Raw genomic sequence first — 14,336 nt, 5'->3', positions numbered from 1 at the left:
GAAGGTTAGCATCTCTAAGAAGCTAATTCGCCAAAGAACGGGTAGTGTCCCACCTGGCCACATGACTTATATACTGGATGCTGACCCCCTTCACTTCCGCTTCCGGTCGCTGTCTCCCCTGCTGATCTTGCTCCCTCTGGTGGGCTGGAGGTGGTACGTTGGCCGTGACAGTTTTCAACCATTGACTGGATCACTGGAAGTACAGGACCTCCAATGTTGTTGCTGTTTTGGCACTTTCTATTATGTGCAGCATTAATCACCAATAATGACTCCGGAAAAGGACTCCCTAGAGGAGGCAGATGTGGGGGCAGGTACATGCACTCTGGAGCGGCATGAGTCTGATTGGAGGCATGCCACGGCATAACGGCACAGGAGTTCCCGCAGAGAAAAAAATTGATCAGTTGACCTTTTTTAATGTGAACTTAGGCTGACCTCATTCTACAGCAGCTGCAGATGTACATTAAAGGTTCTGCTGACGCAAATGATGAGTTGGGGAGGTGACACATTTTGGAGGCTCACCTGATCAGATCCTGTTGTGGATTTGCCTTTTTTTATGCATGTCTGAGGTATAGAGGAATTAGTCAGCCATCTTTAATGTAACAGACATACATTAAAAGGCATTTCAAAATGTATAATGCACATCCTGTTCCTGCACATCCTGTTAGAATTGTTTTTTGTTTTTTTGCACCCAAAAATTCTATCCCTGCCAGTTTTTTTCACTATAAGATTATTTAATTCTATCTCTTCTCCAAATCTGCTTGTCCAAGTCCAAGTTACCCATGATAACAAACCCAATTTCTTCCTAGAACAAGGGTCAACCATGCAGGGTCTTGAACCCTCAATCTTCTGATCCAAAGTTAGACACATTACCCATTAGGCCACATGGTATACAGGGGTCATGCAATCTCCCTGAGAGAGAGAACCAAGATCAGGATGAGGACCAACACTAAAGCAACAATTCACCAATTGTGTTGATTGTCTTCTTAGACCCCACATATGTCAAAGCTACAAAAATGAACATCAAAGTTATGTGGTGTTATTGTAGCCATATGGGTCAAACTCTGAAGTTTCATAAGACAATGTTTCTTTCTCAGCACAATATTGAATCTTTCAGATGCTATATAATAACAACAGTAAAGTCCTTCCCTTCTTTCTGCTGGATTTCTATGAGGAGGCAAAGGATGCCTGCACGGTTGGAGACTTGGGAAAAAGGCTCCATTGTTGCTCTGTCTGATATAGCATTTCTCAAGAGCCTCACTGTGTGAGACTTATGAGTTGAGAAGATGAAGGAATAGCAGTCAAGAAACAAAACACACCATGACACTGACCTACATATCATTACATGATGCATACAGACATTGATGGGACTACATGTCCTACATCTAATATTATATAAATATGACTTTAACATTGATGTTTTACATTTTTACCTTAACTATATCAGTTGCTGAAACCAAGTTCACACACACACAAGCACCCATTAAAACCTAAATTCCAAAATTAAATTCTATTTAAGTGAACACTTTAAAACATAATATACTCTTGGACATACTGCTGACATTCATTTAATCTCCATTTCCAAACCATAAAGTCTTTGGCTTCATGATTAATTTAAGTGTACTGAGTGTATTAGAGTGTACTGAGTTAGTTCAAAAATACAGAAGTATATGGCCCTCAGTGGCCCTCCTGGGACAATGACTTAAACTAGCAATACAGTGTTAGAGTATTAAAAGGTGTGGCAGGGTGTGCTTTATCTGAACCATTAATAAAGAGGTGCAGGTGTGGTGCATCAGTCCATGGGTGAGGTCCATGTGGTCCACCAGTTGACTGCTGCGTTGAGTGAATGAGTCTGGGGTTTGACATCTAGAATTGTAAACCCTATTTTGAGCAATTAAACCAATTGCCCGTAAACGCTGTTGAGTGAGCAGTCAGTGGTGGCCTGAGTAAAGCACCGTCCTCTCACACTGCTTTCATGGCTGCTCACCAAGGCTAATGGTTAAAAGCAGAGGACACATTTCGTTGTGTCACTTTGTGCTGTGCTGCAGAGTTTCACAATCACTATCATTGTTTCCTTTGTCAATACACCCTACACCATTTCTAATGGGCTGGAAGATGAATGGAAACAGTCAATTAAACAGGCTACAATGAAAGCATCCAGCTGCTTCCATATTCTTGAGATAATTAGGCATCCCATCATGCATCAATATTTAAATCCCTTTGTTGCTTATTACGGGCAACCTTCAGGTGTTATGAAGTGAAAAGGCAATGCTAATAATGCAGTGAACTCGTGGAAAAAGGAGCATTAGCAACCGCACACCTTCTCCATCACAACCTAATTGAGGAATCAATGATCTTCGAACCATTCTTAGTCTTACGAACCACAGACCAATAACAAAGGCAGTAAAAACCAGCAAGAATCTAATTTAACTAAGACATATTAATTGCACTAGGAAACAGTTGATAAGGTCTGAAAAATACAGCTGTACAATTACAATCAACTTTAACTACCACAGTAATGGGTCACCACTCTTCAGATGTGACCTCTTTTCCATCTCAGGTGGTCATCACCACTGCAGTCGTTGAATCACAGCCATTCATTCTTCTGTCGACCCCTGACAGAGCCAACCATTCAGTCTCAGCTGGCCCAGGAAACCATTCAGCCATCGTATGACACGGACCATGAATGGCAGCCCTGTAGGAGGGGCGGGGGGGGGCAGGTTTGCAGGCACCTGGTTGAGGTGACAGGAACGTGAGCGGCAGGGGGCACGTGTGTCCAAACGGCACTTTTCTGATTGTCCCTCAATCAAGTGTCCAGCAAGCAAGCGGGTGACTGGAATCTCTGCAGGGGTCTTTCTTACCATTAAGAAAGGAAATTTAGACTCTGTTCTGAAAGAAACAGTCCTGGTTTTTACAGGAAATGAAAATCTCGCTGATGAATTGTGTGATTGATTGCCACTGCGGCATTTATTTTAAGCTCTCCTCCTCCAACAGATCTGCACTTGTCCTTAAGTGTTTAAAGAACAGAGGTAATATTTGTGCAAAAGTATCTTACTCTTCTTCAATTGTTGCAGTAATCATGGGAAATTGATGATGCTTTGTGGCTTTTTTCAACATGCAGCATTCCTGCTGAGTGATCAAGAGCAAAAATATGAAGCACACAATACCACATTTATTGCCAAACTGCTGTGTTTGTCATGCAAAACTAAATTTCACAAGGCACTATCTTAAAATTTCTTTTTCTCTGGTTTTATGCATTTGCCTTTGGTTCCTGGATCTTGAACAGGAACATGAATTTTACCATGAAATATGATTAAAAGGCCTATAGGGATAACTGTCTTCACAGCCGACCTTCATAAACCTCAAAACATTTTTAACAAACTGTTTGAGTAATAGAGGGTTTTTTGAAACAGTTGTCAATGTGACACTCATTTTGTTAAATAAATAGAATTTCATGATTTGGATTAATTGTCAAAGCATGACCTCACTTTCATCACTTTGGTGTCGGCCTGATATTTGTGAAACATGTTCATCACGCCAGGGTCCCTGCAGGGCCCACAGGGCAGGTAAATAACCACTATCTGTCTGTGGGTGTCATTAAAGAACAGAAGGATAAAAATGAACACTGCCTTCTGCCAGTCTGCTGCAGTTGGGATGATGGGCAGAGAGAGCAGAAAATGAAATTTTGGTATGAATGTAAAGACAGGAACAGAGATGATTTCAGAAATCGTTCCAGTTTCCCATTTCTATAAATAACTTTATTCTTCATTCTAAGAAATTGTATAAACATTACTGATGATCAATCCTGAAGGGATTTACTTGTCTGTGCATCACACACAAAAAAACAAGCAATTGATTTATTCATTTAATTCCCAGTAAATTATTTCAATAAAGCTGGAAACAGTGCATTGTATAAAATTCTTTGTTATAACACCCTTTTTTTTTTTAAAAATGGTTATTTTAAAATTATTTTAATTTGTAGAGGATAATTAATTAAAATAACAATATTAACCATTCTTCAATATGTTCTTCTATACAATTCTAACAGAGGCTGGAATAAAAAAAGGAAATTAAATGAAAACATCCCTGGTGAAGATACAGGGTGATATGGTCTTATGAGTGTTCTTTTTCAACTGTCAAGACACTGAATATGAATGAGAATTGGTTGTGAGTTTATCCAAAGCCCAAGGTCGGCATGCTGCACCAGACAAAATTATAGTCAGTTATAAGGTACATCAATTATTGTTATACACAAATCTGTCAGGTAGCTTCAGCACCTAGTTTCATAAATAGCTGGTGGTTTTATTACTTAATGACGGGATAATCAAACTGAGCTGACTTGACAGAAAACGACTCTATGCACACATACAATTGTATAATCTATAGTACAGTCCAGTGTAGATGTTATTGGGCTCATATTACTTCACACACCTGTTGGTTTATGGGCCAGCAGATGACACATTTCATGAAAAGAAAGCACCTGAAGGGACAATTTTGGGGGAAATAGGCCGCAGTGTTTTATAATTATGTGGGACAAAAGTGGCCTCACCTTCATAGTTCTCACAGCTGTGCCTGTCAGCACTGACCTCTCGCTGCGACCATGCAGAACAAAACAGATGGACGAGAGAAAAAAAGCGGAAGATGAGGGCACGGTGTTGGTGAATCGCATGTGAGGTGGCATGTCAGTAACCCAGCGCTGCAAATGTCATGTGTGACGTGCCTGCCCTGATTGAGTTAGAGTCCAGCCTGCTGTAGTAGCCGAGGTTTTCTGACAAGACTGAGCTGACTCACATTATCATTTATATGATAATGCGTCTCTATATCCTTCTAAACAAAAGGGCACCTTTGAGGAGCAGAGTGGCCTTTCATGAAACAGGCATCATTAGCAAAGATCTTTAGATTTCTGATTAGTACTATTAGCCAGCAGAAACCATTTGGAAACACTACATTATTTTTTTACTGTTGTTTCAAAGGGCTTCTGCTACAATATTACTATAAACCCTTCACTTTTAATGTTTTGTTGTCAATCACCCACAGAAGGCACACAAATCCATGTTCAGTAATCACTTGAACATAAAAGGTTGATTTAATGTGTAACAAGCACCATAGTGGCATCATACATATGAGATCAATGGTTAAAAATTCTTTCTTTGTGTGTGTGTGTGTGTGTGTGCTCTCCCTAAGTTGGTTTGGGTTTCCTCCTGCTGCCCAAAGGCATGCACACTAGGTGGACTGATGTTTCCAAATTGGTCCCTGGTATGTGAGTGAGGGAATGGTGTGGGTGGGCTGGCACTGTCATGTTCCCAATGTCCAAGAATTGACTGCAGAAGCCATGACCCAGAGTGGTGTACAGCATCACCAGTCAACTTTAACAAGTAAAACCAAGTCAACCTAGCCTTTGTATGACAGAACAGTGGTGCACTATACTAGCCCACTCTGGTTTAGTGGGCTAGAAGACCTTACAACAAAAGATAAAGTCTGTTTTCTACAAAACAGTCATTTTGCAGCCTGGTTTAACGTAGACCAAACTATTATACGACCAGCAACTGCCCATCATATTCAGCAAATTCTATTATGAGTTTGAAAAGTCAAACTGGGAAATTCCGAAACACACCAGCAAGGGAGATGTTAATAAGGTCTTCAAAAGCCAAACACAAGATAAATTCTAGATTTATATACTGACACCCCAGACATTCTGAAGCAGACTGCTCTGTTTATAGATATTTATATTTACAGCAATTATCAGATGCCCTTAGTCAGTAGTTACAGGGACAGTCCCCCTGGAGACACAGAGTTAAGTGTCTCGCTCAGGGACCCAGCGGCAGTAAGTGGGGTTTGAACCTGTGACTTTGGGGTCTTCTGATTCATAGGCGAGTGCATTTCCCACCAAGCTACTAACACCATATTTTTAACTGGTAACTCAAGCTCCAATTTACAGATGAAATACAAGTCTCTGATCTTAATACCATGAAGGAATTAGCTGTCATATCATAACCACATCATAGATCCATAACACCATGTCATTCATTCTTTCTCTAGAGAGGTCTATGATGTTGGATGATGAAATTTTCATTAATATGTCCCTGCCCATATGAAGGATTCTGTTTGTGGATTCAGAGCTCAGAGATTAATATCATTCTTCCATTGTTACTGCAGACTATCTGCTATGCACATCCATCGACAAACAGAATAGTGGCCCAAGCAAGAGTGAAATTCAGACAATCAATATTGGAACTCGATAGGGTCTAATTTGCTTATGCCTCTGTATTTGAATGACTTTACCAAATGGGACCCATTAGTGAAACTCATTAAAGGTACAATATCGAAATAAAAAAAATTAAATACTAATAAATAAACAACCAACGATGATTAGCAATTACTAATTTTCTAAGACTAAGATGCATTGTGTTGCAGTGTTATGTTTTAAAGCATGGCCTGTCTCACAATACCACCATGCACCTATACTGGCCTGACAAAATCTGAATTTCAAATTATTCCAACTCAATCAATGGATGTTTTACTGGAGTTGTGGCTTGCTCCCTTAATCTCAGTTGTTTAGTGTAAAGTGCTAATACACGTAGGTTTAACTGTCTTTTACCAGGCTTTTTCTAATCTTGATTATTCAACAAGGTGTCTTTTTGTTTTGACTCATGTATGATTTATGCACATGGTCGCTGCAACAAATGGGAGACAGGAGTGTAGTTTTTCAAGAAATGACCCGACAAGAGCCACAGTATAATGAATGGCATAAGGAGCACTAGTTAGTCACTTCCAGGATATTGCTTGATTCTCAAAGTCATTGTGCTCAGATGGTTGTGACCTTCAAGCACCTGACTTGTAACGCACCTACCTTTCAAACACTCTCAGGACAATACTAGAATCAGATAATGGGCCAGCAAGATAATCAAGGAATAATCCAACTCTAAAAGACTACGACTGAAGGCCAATTTCCTCTGTCCTAACGAACGCTCCATTTTGCATGCTCTGCACATGTTAGATGGTTCCATTTTGTTTTTGTGGATAAAAGAGTAGTGGTCATTTAGTTCAAAGTTTGACCCTTTGTCAATTGTTTATATCTATGTGATGTCATTAGTAATTTACAGAACACAATTTATGAAATAAATGTTTTTGGTATTACCAGAACAAGTGCTACCCAGGGATCTAATACCAGGTAATTATGTTCTTGATTATGACAGTCAATTGTCAAAAAGCTGATCAGTATCAGTGCCTGACATGTGAAAACCTGAAGTTGCACATAAATCAAATGTGACTCATCCAAATTCTGGAATGACAACACTTGACACCCAGAATTTTGCATGCTGGCAAGGACTGTGTTCAAACTGCTGCAATGGTGAGAAGATCCACATTCCAGATGATCAGCTATCACAGAAAGGAACATGGAAAGAGTGGTGCAAAGATGCAAACAAATGACTTGCGTGCAAAGAACGCCACAGTTGCATCTGTGTTTTGCTTTCAAAGCTTCATTGCAGTTTCCTGCAATTGCACGTCAACGTGAAACGTATACAGGCCATGGACAAAGTGACAGTGATATTTGCATCTTGCAAATCGACTTTGCCATGAACTACAGTTGCGAGGATCTGGTTGAGGTGCAGAAAAGACTGTGGAGCTGTGGTAGTGTGACGTTATTTACTGCAGCTGCAATGTACACAGGACAGTGCAAAACATACCCGATCTGAAAACAAAGGAAAAAGGAGAGAACACGGTCACTGTGTTTATTCAGAATCTATACGACAAGGAACTTCTGCCTAACTCGCCTGATATGCCCTGGACTCGCGTAATAACCAGTGGTGGAGGAAGTACTGAAGCTTAGTACTTAAGTAAAAGTACAAGTAACCTGCAAAATATGTACTCAAGTAAAAGTAGAAGTGCTACATCAACAATCTTACTTAAGTAAAAGTCCTAAGTACTTACTTTAAAAGTATTTTTTTTAAGTAAAAGTACTCACACAATGGTTTGTCTCAACATCTGGGGTGTGCCATTTTGTAAAAGCATAGTACATATACTGACTTATGCCTGTACTGTCATTATATGTGTCAGTATATGTGTATTGGAAAGTTTGGTGTGCTTATTGTGCGTGCACTCTGCAATACTGTATGTACCTTAGAGTTATGTGGATGACAAGTTATCTACTAGGTATTACCCACTAATATACCATTAAGATAAACCAATCAGGACATGATATATCTTTAAATCATTTATGTACCTGCAAAACTATTCAACACTTCTGTTAAGAGCAGTACAGGGAGTGCAGAATTATTAGGCAAATGAGTATTTTGTCCACATCATCCTCTTCATGCATGTTGTCTTACTCCAAGCTGTATAGGCTCGAAAGCCTACTACCAATTAAGCATATTAGGTGATGTGCATCTCTGTAATGAGAAGGGGTGTGGTCTAATGACATCAACACCCTATATCAGGTGTGCATAATTATTAGGCAACTTCCTTTCCTTTGGCAAAATGGGTCAAAAGAAGGACTTGACAGGCTCAGAAAAGTCAAAAATAGTGAGATATCTTGCAGAGGGATGCAGCACTCTTAAAATTGCAAAGCTTCTGAAGTATGATCATCGAACAATCAAGCATTTCATTCAAAATAGTCAACAGGGTCGCAAGAAGCGTGTGGAAAAACCAAGGCGCAAAATAACTGCCCATGAACTGAGAAAAGTCAAGCGTGCAGCTGCCAAGATGCCACTTGCCACCAGTTTGGCCATATTTCAGAGCTGCAACATCACTGGAGTGCCCAAAAGCACAAGGTGTGCAATACTCACAGACTTGGCCAAGGTAAGAAAGGCTGAAAGACGACCACCACTAAACAAGACGTCAAGACTGGGCCAAGAAGAATCTCAAGACTGATTTTTCTAAGGTTTTATGGACTGATGAAATGAGAGTGAGTCTTGATGGGCCAGATGGATGGGCCCGTGGCTGGATTGGTAAAGGGCAGAGAGCTCCAGTCCAACTCAGACGCCAGCAAGGTGGAGGTGGAGTACTGGTTTGGGCTGGTATCATCAAAGATGAGCTTGTGGGGCCTTTTCGGGTTGAGGATGGAGTCAAGCTCAACTCTCAGTCCTACTGCCATCAAATGTGAGATTTACAAGGAGGAAAAACAGTACACCTCTCTGAACAGTGTCTAGGAGGCTGTGGTTGCTGCTGCACGCAATGTTGATCGTGAACAGATCAAAACACTGACAGAATCCATGGATGGCAGGCTTTGGAGTGTCCTTGCAAAGAAAGGTGGCTATATTGGTCGCTGATTTGTTTTTGTTTTGTTTTTGAATGTCAGAAATGTATATTTGTGAATGTGGAGATGTTATATTGGTTTCACTGGTAGAAATAAATAATTGAAATGGGTATATATTTGTTTTTTGTTAAGTTGCCTAATAATTATGCACAGTAATAGTCACCTGCACACACAGCTAAAAATAAAAACAAACTAAAAACTACTTCCAAAAACATTCAGCTTTGATATTAATGAGTTTTTTTGGGTTCATTGAGAACATGGTTGTTGTTCAATAATAAAATTATTCCTCAAAAATACAACTTGCCTAATAATTCTGCACTCCCTGTAAAGGGGAAACACAACAGTAACCAAACACCAGTGGTGGGGTGGCACTCTCAAGAATATGGCAGTACGAGTGTCATTGCGAGCCCTTAATCAACTTCGTATCACCAGCACATTCTGTTCAACAAGAGTTGCTTTCTAAAGTCCTTTATCCTGGCTTGCATGAAAAACAAATGTAGCGCAACTGTAAAACTAGTAAATACAAAGTTTATGTTCCAATGATTGCATAAAAGCAAAAAACATTGGCTTAATAATGGATAACACAACACACAGTCAATACAAAAGGCAGATGTTAGAATGAGAAACAACAAAGGACCTTGAAAATAAAAATTGACCGTTGGCTCTTAAGAATATGCCAGTATAAATGCTATTCAGTCCCCTGATCAACCTAGCATTATCAATACTTTTTGTTTAGAGCTTTTTCTTTAACAAAACACAAGTCTATATGAAAAACAGATGTAATTGTAAATCTTGTCAATGATCTATTGATTGCAGAAAAAAACAATATTGTGTAACTCAACACTTACAATACAAATACAAAGGGCAGATCTTAGAATAAGAAACTTAAAATGAAGGACCATCAAATGAAAACTTTACCACTGGCCAGGCAATCAAAGGTCAGAGGGTAAAAATGACTCTCTCACGAACATGAGAGTATAAGTGCCATTTGGTGCCCTTATAAGCACAGCATTATCAGTGCTTTTTGTTCATTTTCCAACAGGTTTGGCCATGATTGTTCAGTTGTATGACAGATAGAAGGAGAAGACTGAAGGAGGTTCCGATAGCAGGACGTTGTATTGAAAATGTAAAAAAAAAAAGAACGCAATAGGCTAATTATTTTTTCATGCAGGATTTTGAGGAAATTGTGTTCATAAAATGTAACGAGTAACAGCATAAACTGTAGAAATGTAGTGGAGTAGAAAGTACTGATACGTAAAAATGTACTTAAGTACAGTAACGAAGTACAAATACTTTGTAACATTCCACCACTGGTAATAACAAGCCATTTAGCTGGTGGTCAAGTGAAGTCATTAGTCAGGGCTGCAGTCATTAGCAGAGGTGAAACTTCTCCAATTGTGCAAACTGCAAAAGATTTCTCCAACTACGATGCACAGCTCATGACTAGCACAACAGTTGTCTATATTGCAGAACAGGAAATAATATGTGACAATCAGTGGGAATCAGCATCACCCATTGCAGGATTTAAGAAGATCCTGAAGGCACTTTCATCTGCAGAGTTACAGCTAGTGCGCTACGATCAGGATCTAATTCCTGGAGAAATCACAAAAAATCACTGGAGATGAATAGTAAGTGAAAGTGAAGCGATTGTCATTGTGAAACACTGCAGCACAGCACACGGTGACACAATGAAATGTGTCCTCTGTATTTAACCATCACCCTTGAGAGGGCACCCATGACAGGCACCCGGGGAGCAGTGTGTGGGGGATGGTGCTTTGATTCCAATTACAGGTCTTAACTGCGTAACTTCTCACAGAGTCATGCACTGAACAAATAACCGATACCTCACTAGAGGACATGCAAACAGTTGCTGTAAAATTTCACTGTTTCACGTCACTGGTCTGGCTTTGTGTTGGATATAATAATTTTTTTAATTTCAAAGGTGACACTAAGTACTGACATGTGCTAATTAGCGATGCACAGGACATTTACAAGTTTAACACAAGTTAGCCAGTACTAAGAGTTAAACTGTGGTTCAGTCAATTAATATTTTAAATTAAGCCTGATGCACTATTCAATCTAACATATATATAAACTGAACTCTGAATGTCTGGTTTATGATAATAATTTGCTCTGAAGTCAATTGAAGTTAGTAAAAAGTTTGAATCACGAGAGGTAACCATGTTTCAGATGCATTTTGGTTTCGTTTTCCAGTGAATCGCTCAAACTGACTTTAAGACAGAAAAGAAAACACCATATTTAACAATGTTGACACCTGTGATCTAATGATGAGTTTGGGTTTAAATCATTCAAAAAGAGGAAGTAGTGTGCAGTAGTGAGCTGTCAATCATCTATCTCCTGCCCTTTATTATATCATTATAGATCGTGAAATAACACCTTAGCTTGATTTTGAAATAACCAGTAGTTACTGGGTGCATATTTACAGGTCTATAATAATAACAATTATTCAGACAATTTTTTTATAAATACTTATTTACTAAATAAATATTTACAAAACGTTTGGAATAAAACCATACATGCACAGAAGCAATACAATATGGAACTAACCCCTTTGTTTTTCCTGTGGGTCAGGAACAGTCAGAGGCTACGGTCCATTTGGATCCACCCGGCGTTTTATGTTGTAATGAACCTAGCAGTGACGCTTGCATGGGCAGCCTTAGGAACACTGGCTTTGTGCGTAGGCAGAGCACAGGGTCATCATATGGTGGGGGAAGAGAGGCAAGACAGGAGCTAAATGCTGCAGTAATGCAGAATTGCATTTGGTTTTTATCAAGGTTTTATCAAGTCTTTATGCACACAAAAAATGGTCTATGCACTTTATGTAACAAAAATTTGCTAAGATCTATGTAGCTTCTTATTATTCCACATAAAACAGTTAGACAGAGAGAGCAGGGGGTAATGAAACTAGGTCATAGCACCTTGTGATTCTGAAACTGAAAACCTGCAGATTTATCAGTAAAAGGTGCCAATGGTCATATACATAAATGAATGTCTGAAAAGGAAGGGATGGGGCTGTTGTCTTGGCAACAACAACAGGTCTTTTCGGTCATGTCACTGAAATAGGTGGCAGGGTGGCAGCTGCAATAAAAACCAAATCGATAGGAATGGCTCTAAGATGCTCTTTATTTGATGAACAGAATTTGGAACAAGGAATGAACTTGTTTTATATATTTGTATATTCAGACATATGTGCAACATCCATGAACAGCATTGATATTTCAAAGAGCGAAAGATCAACACAGGATACTTTGCATGTGTACATACAGTATGTAAAACCCACACACAAAACAGGACATTGCTTCAAATTGTCCAGTCTGCTAGGATTTAAAAGAAAAAGTATGAAGAACGTTTTTGTGCATTTTGTTTTTTAAAGCCTGAAATTGTATTACATGCATCAACATCAAACCAGAATAAACAAACAAGAAGCATTAAAAACATCATTTTGATCAATGATAAATACAACATTGTTAACTCAACAATTAACAAATGACTCCATGATTGGCATTTTTTTTGCAGCACTGGGTCAGGGCTACTCATTAACAGAGCGCCAATGTACCTGCGCATCAATTGATGGACCAGTCCAGCAGATAGACTGTTTTTATTCAGGCTGCAGCCAGGCCCACATGGTGCAATGGCAGGCAGTCCTCTCCACCATACCACCCTCATCAAACTCACAAAACCTTGGAGTCTCGGAACAGCCTTACGAAGCTAAAAAAAAAAAAAAAAAAAAAAAAACATGAGGGGACTGGGGCCTGCAGAGATTTGACACCTCCTGTGTAACTAGTGCCTTTACAGCAGTCTAAAATTCTCAGGAGAGTGACTGTTACCATCCAAGCACAACAGCATCAACTGGCACTCTGCTAGGAGAGAGATCCACCCCGCGGGATCCCGAGCACCACTTCCTGCCCCTGAGGTGGACCACAAATACCCAGACAAGTGAGCCACTCAAGTCAAATAGAACACGATCTTTAGCCTGCCAGAGATGCCTGGAGGAAAGAAAAACAAAGTCCTAAAACTTGTAAGTGGGCCAGTTTGTCACTCTCTCATGAGAGACGGTCTAAACCAAAGCTCAACTGATACCTGAGATTCACCAACCTAACCAACAATGCGGTGTGTGTGTGTGTGTGTGTGGTTTACACACTTAATAATACGCTTCAGGTCACTTAATATCATTTGGACAACTTCCTACCCACACAGGGACAGCAGAGGTGAACCCAGATCAATGCAAAGACAGCCAATAACGGATATCAGACAGGGTGCTTTCATTTTTTTTTTTTTATGAAACACAGAATAAGAAATCAACTGAAAGTCAATCACTTCACTTCAGCTGCCAATCATCTGTCTTTAGAAAAAAAAAAAAAAAAAAACATGATTTTAGGTCTAAAATACATCCTGAATTATTCAATATGAACAATTATTGGTAGCTTCCCAGACATGTCCATTTTGCACTATACTTCATATAGGTTTTCAAGATTCAGACTCCACCCAGGTGCTACGACAGGACCTGCCGTTCCACAGGAGACTGAGTGCTGGTGACTGATTCGCACGTTCGACGTCCTCCTAGCCCTCAGTCATCAGGAATGGGCGTGTTGCAGTTGCCATGGTAGATGTAGACAGGGCCGTCGCAGTGGTAGTACAGCTGGAAGATGTCCGCGTAGCCGTGTTCCCTCCACCAGGTGCACAGCTGCCGGTTCCAGCCACATGCCAGCGGCTGGAACAGCTCTGGGTGCTCCATCCCAATCATGGTGAAGAAGTCCTGGTCTCCTAGGTGGCCGCGGAAGTGGTACTTGTCGGCCAGGCGGGCCACGCGCTCCGGCTCCAGCAGCTGGTTGTAGAGTGCAGAGACTCGCATGGCCTCCAGGTCCAGCAGCATCACGCCACTGTTGAAACCCGGCTGGCCCTCAGGGGGTGGGTCGCCCACTCCGGACCGCGGGTTCTCCTTACGGTACTGCCAAAAAGTGTGCCTGGAGGCCGGAGAGAAGAGAGACTAGAATTAATGTGATTTCCCCTCAACTTTTCATTCACTGTGCCATAACACAATTTCATGGTAGTTATCACAACA

At 40.2% G+C, this 14,336-nt stretch overlaps 1 protein-coding gene across 1 annotated transcript in view; it reads right to left on the bottom strand.

Annotated features, from left to right (window-relative positions):
• Positions 1-13,003: 13,003 nt before the first annotated feature.
• Positions 13,004-14,336, bottom strand: part of xxylt1 (xyloside xylosyltransferase 1) — a 28,104-nt gene continuing 26,771 nt past the window's right edge. Inside the window, exon 4 of the mRNA XM_029001794.1 lies at positions 13,004-14,238. Within this exon, the coding sequence (XP_028857627.1) occupies positions 13,842-14,238 (397 nt within the window). The 3' untranslated portion in view covers positions 13,004-13,841. The remainder of the gene's footprint in view (positions 14,239-14,336) is intronic.

The sequence above is a fragment of the Denticeps clupeoides genome, chromosome 13, assembly GCF_900700375.1.
Source record: "Denticeps clupeoides chromosome 13, fDenClu1.1, whole genome shotgun sequence".
NCBI lineage: Eukaryota > Metazoa > Chordata > Actinopteri > Clupeiformes > Denticipitidae > Denticeps > Denticeps clupeoides.
Note: the sequence above shows the minus strand (reverse complement) of the source record. Positions and strands in the feature narration are given on the sequence as shown.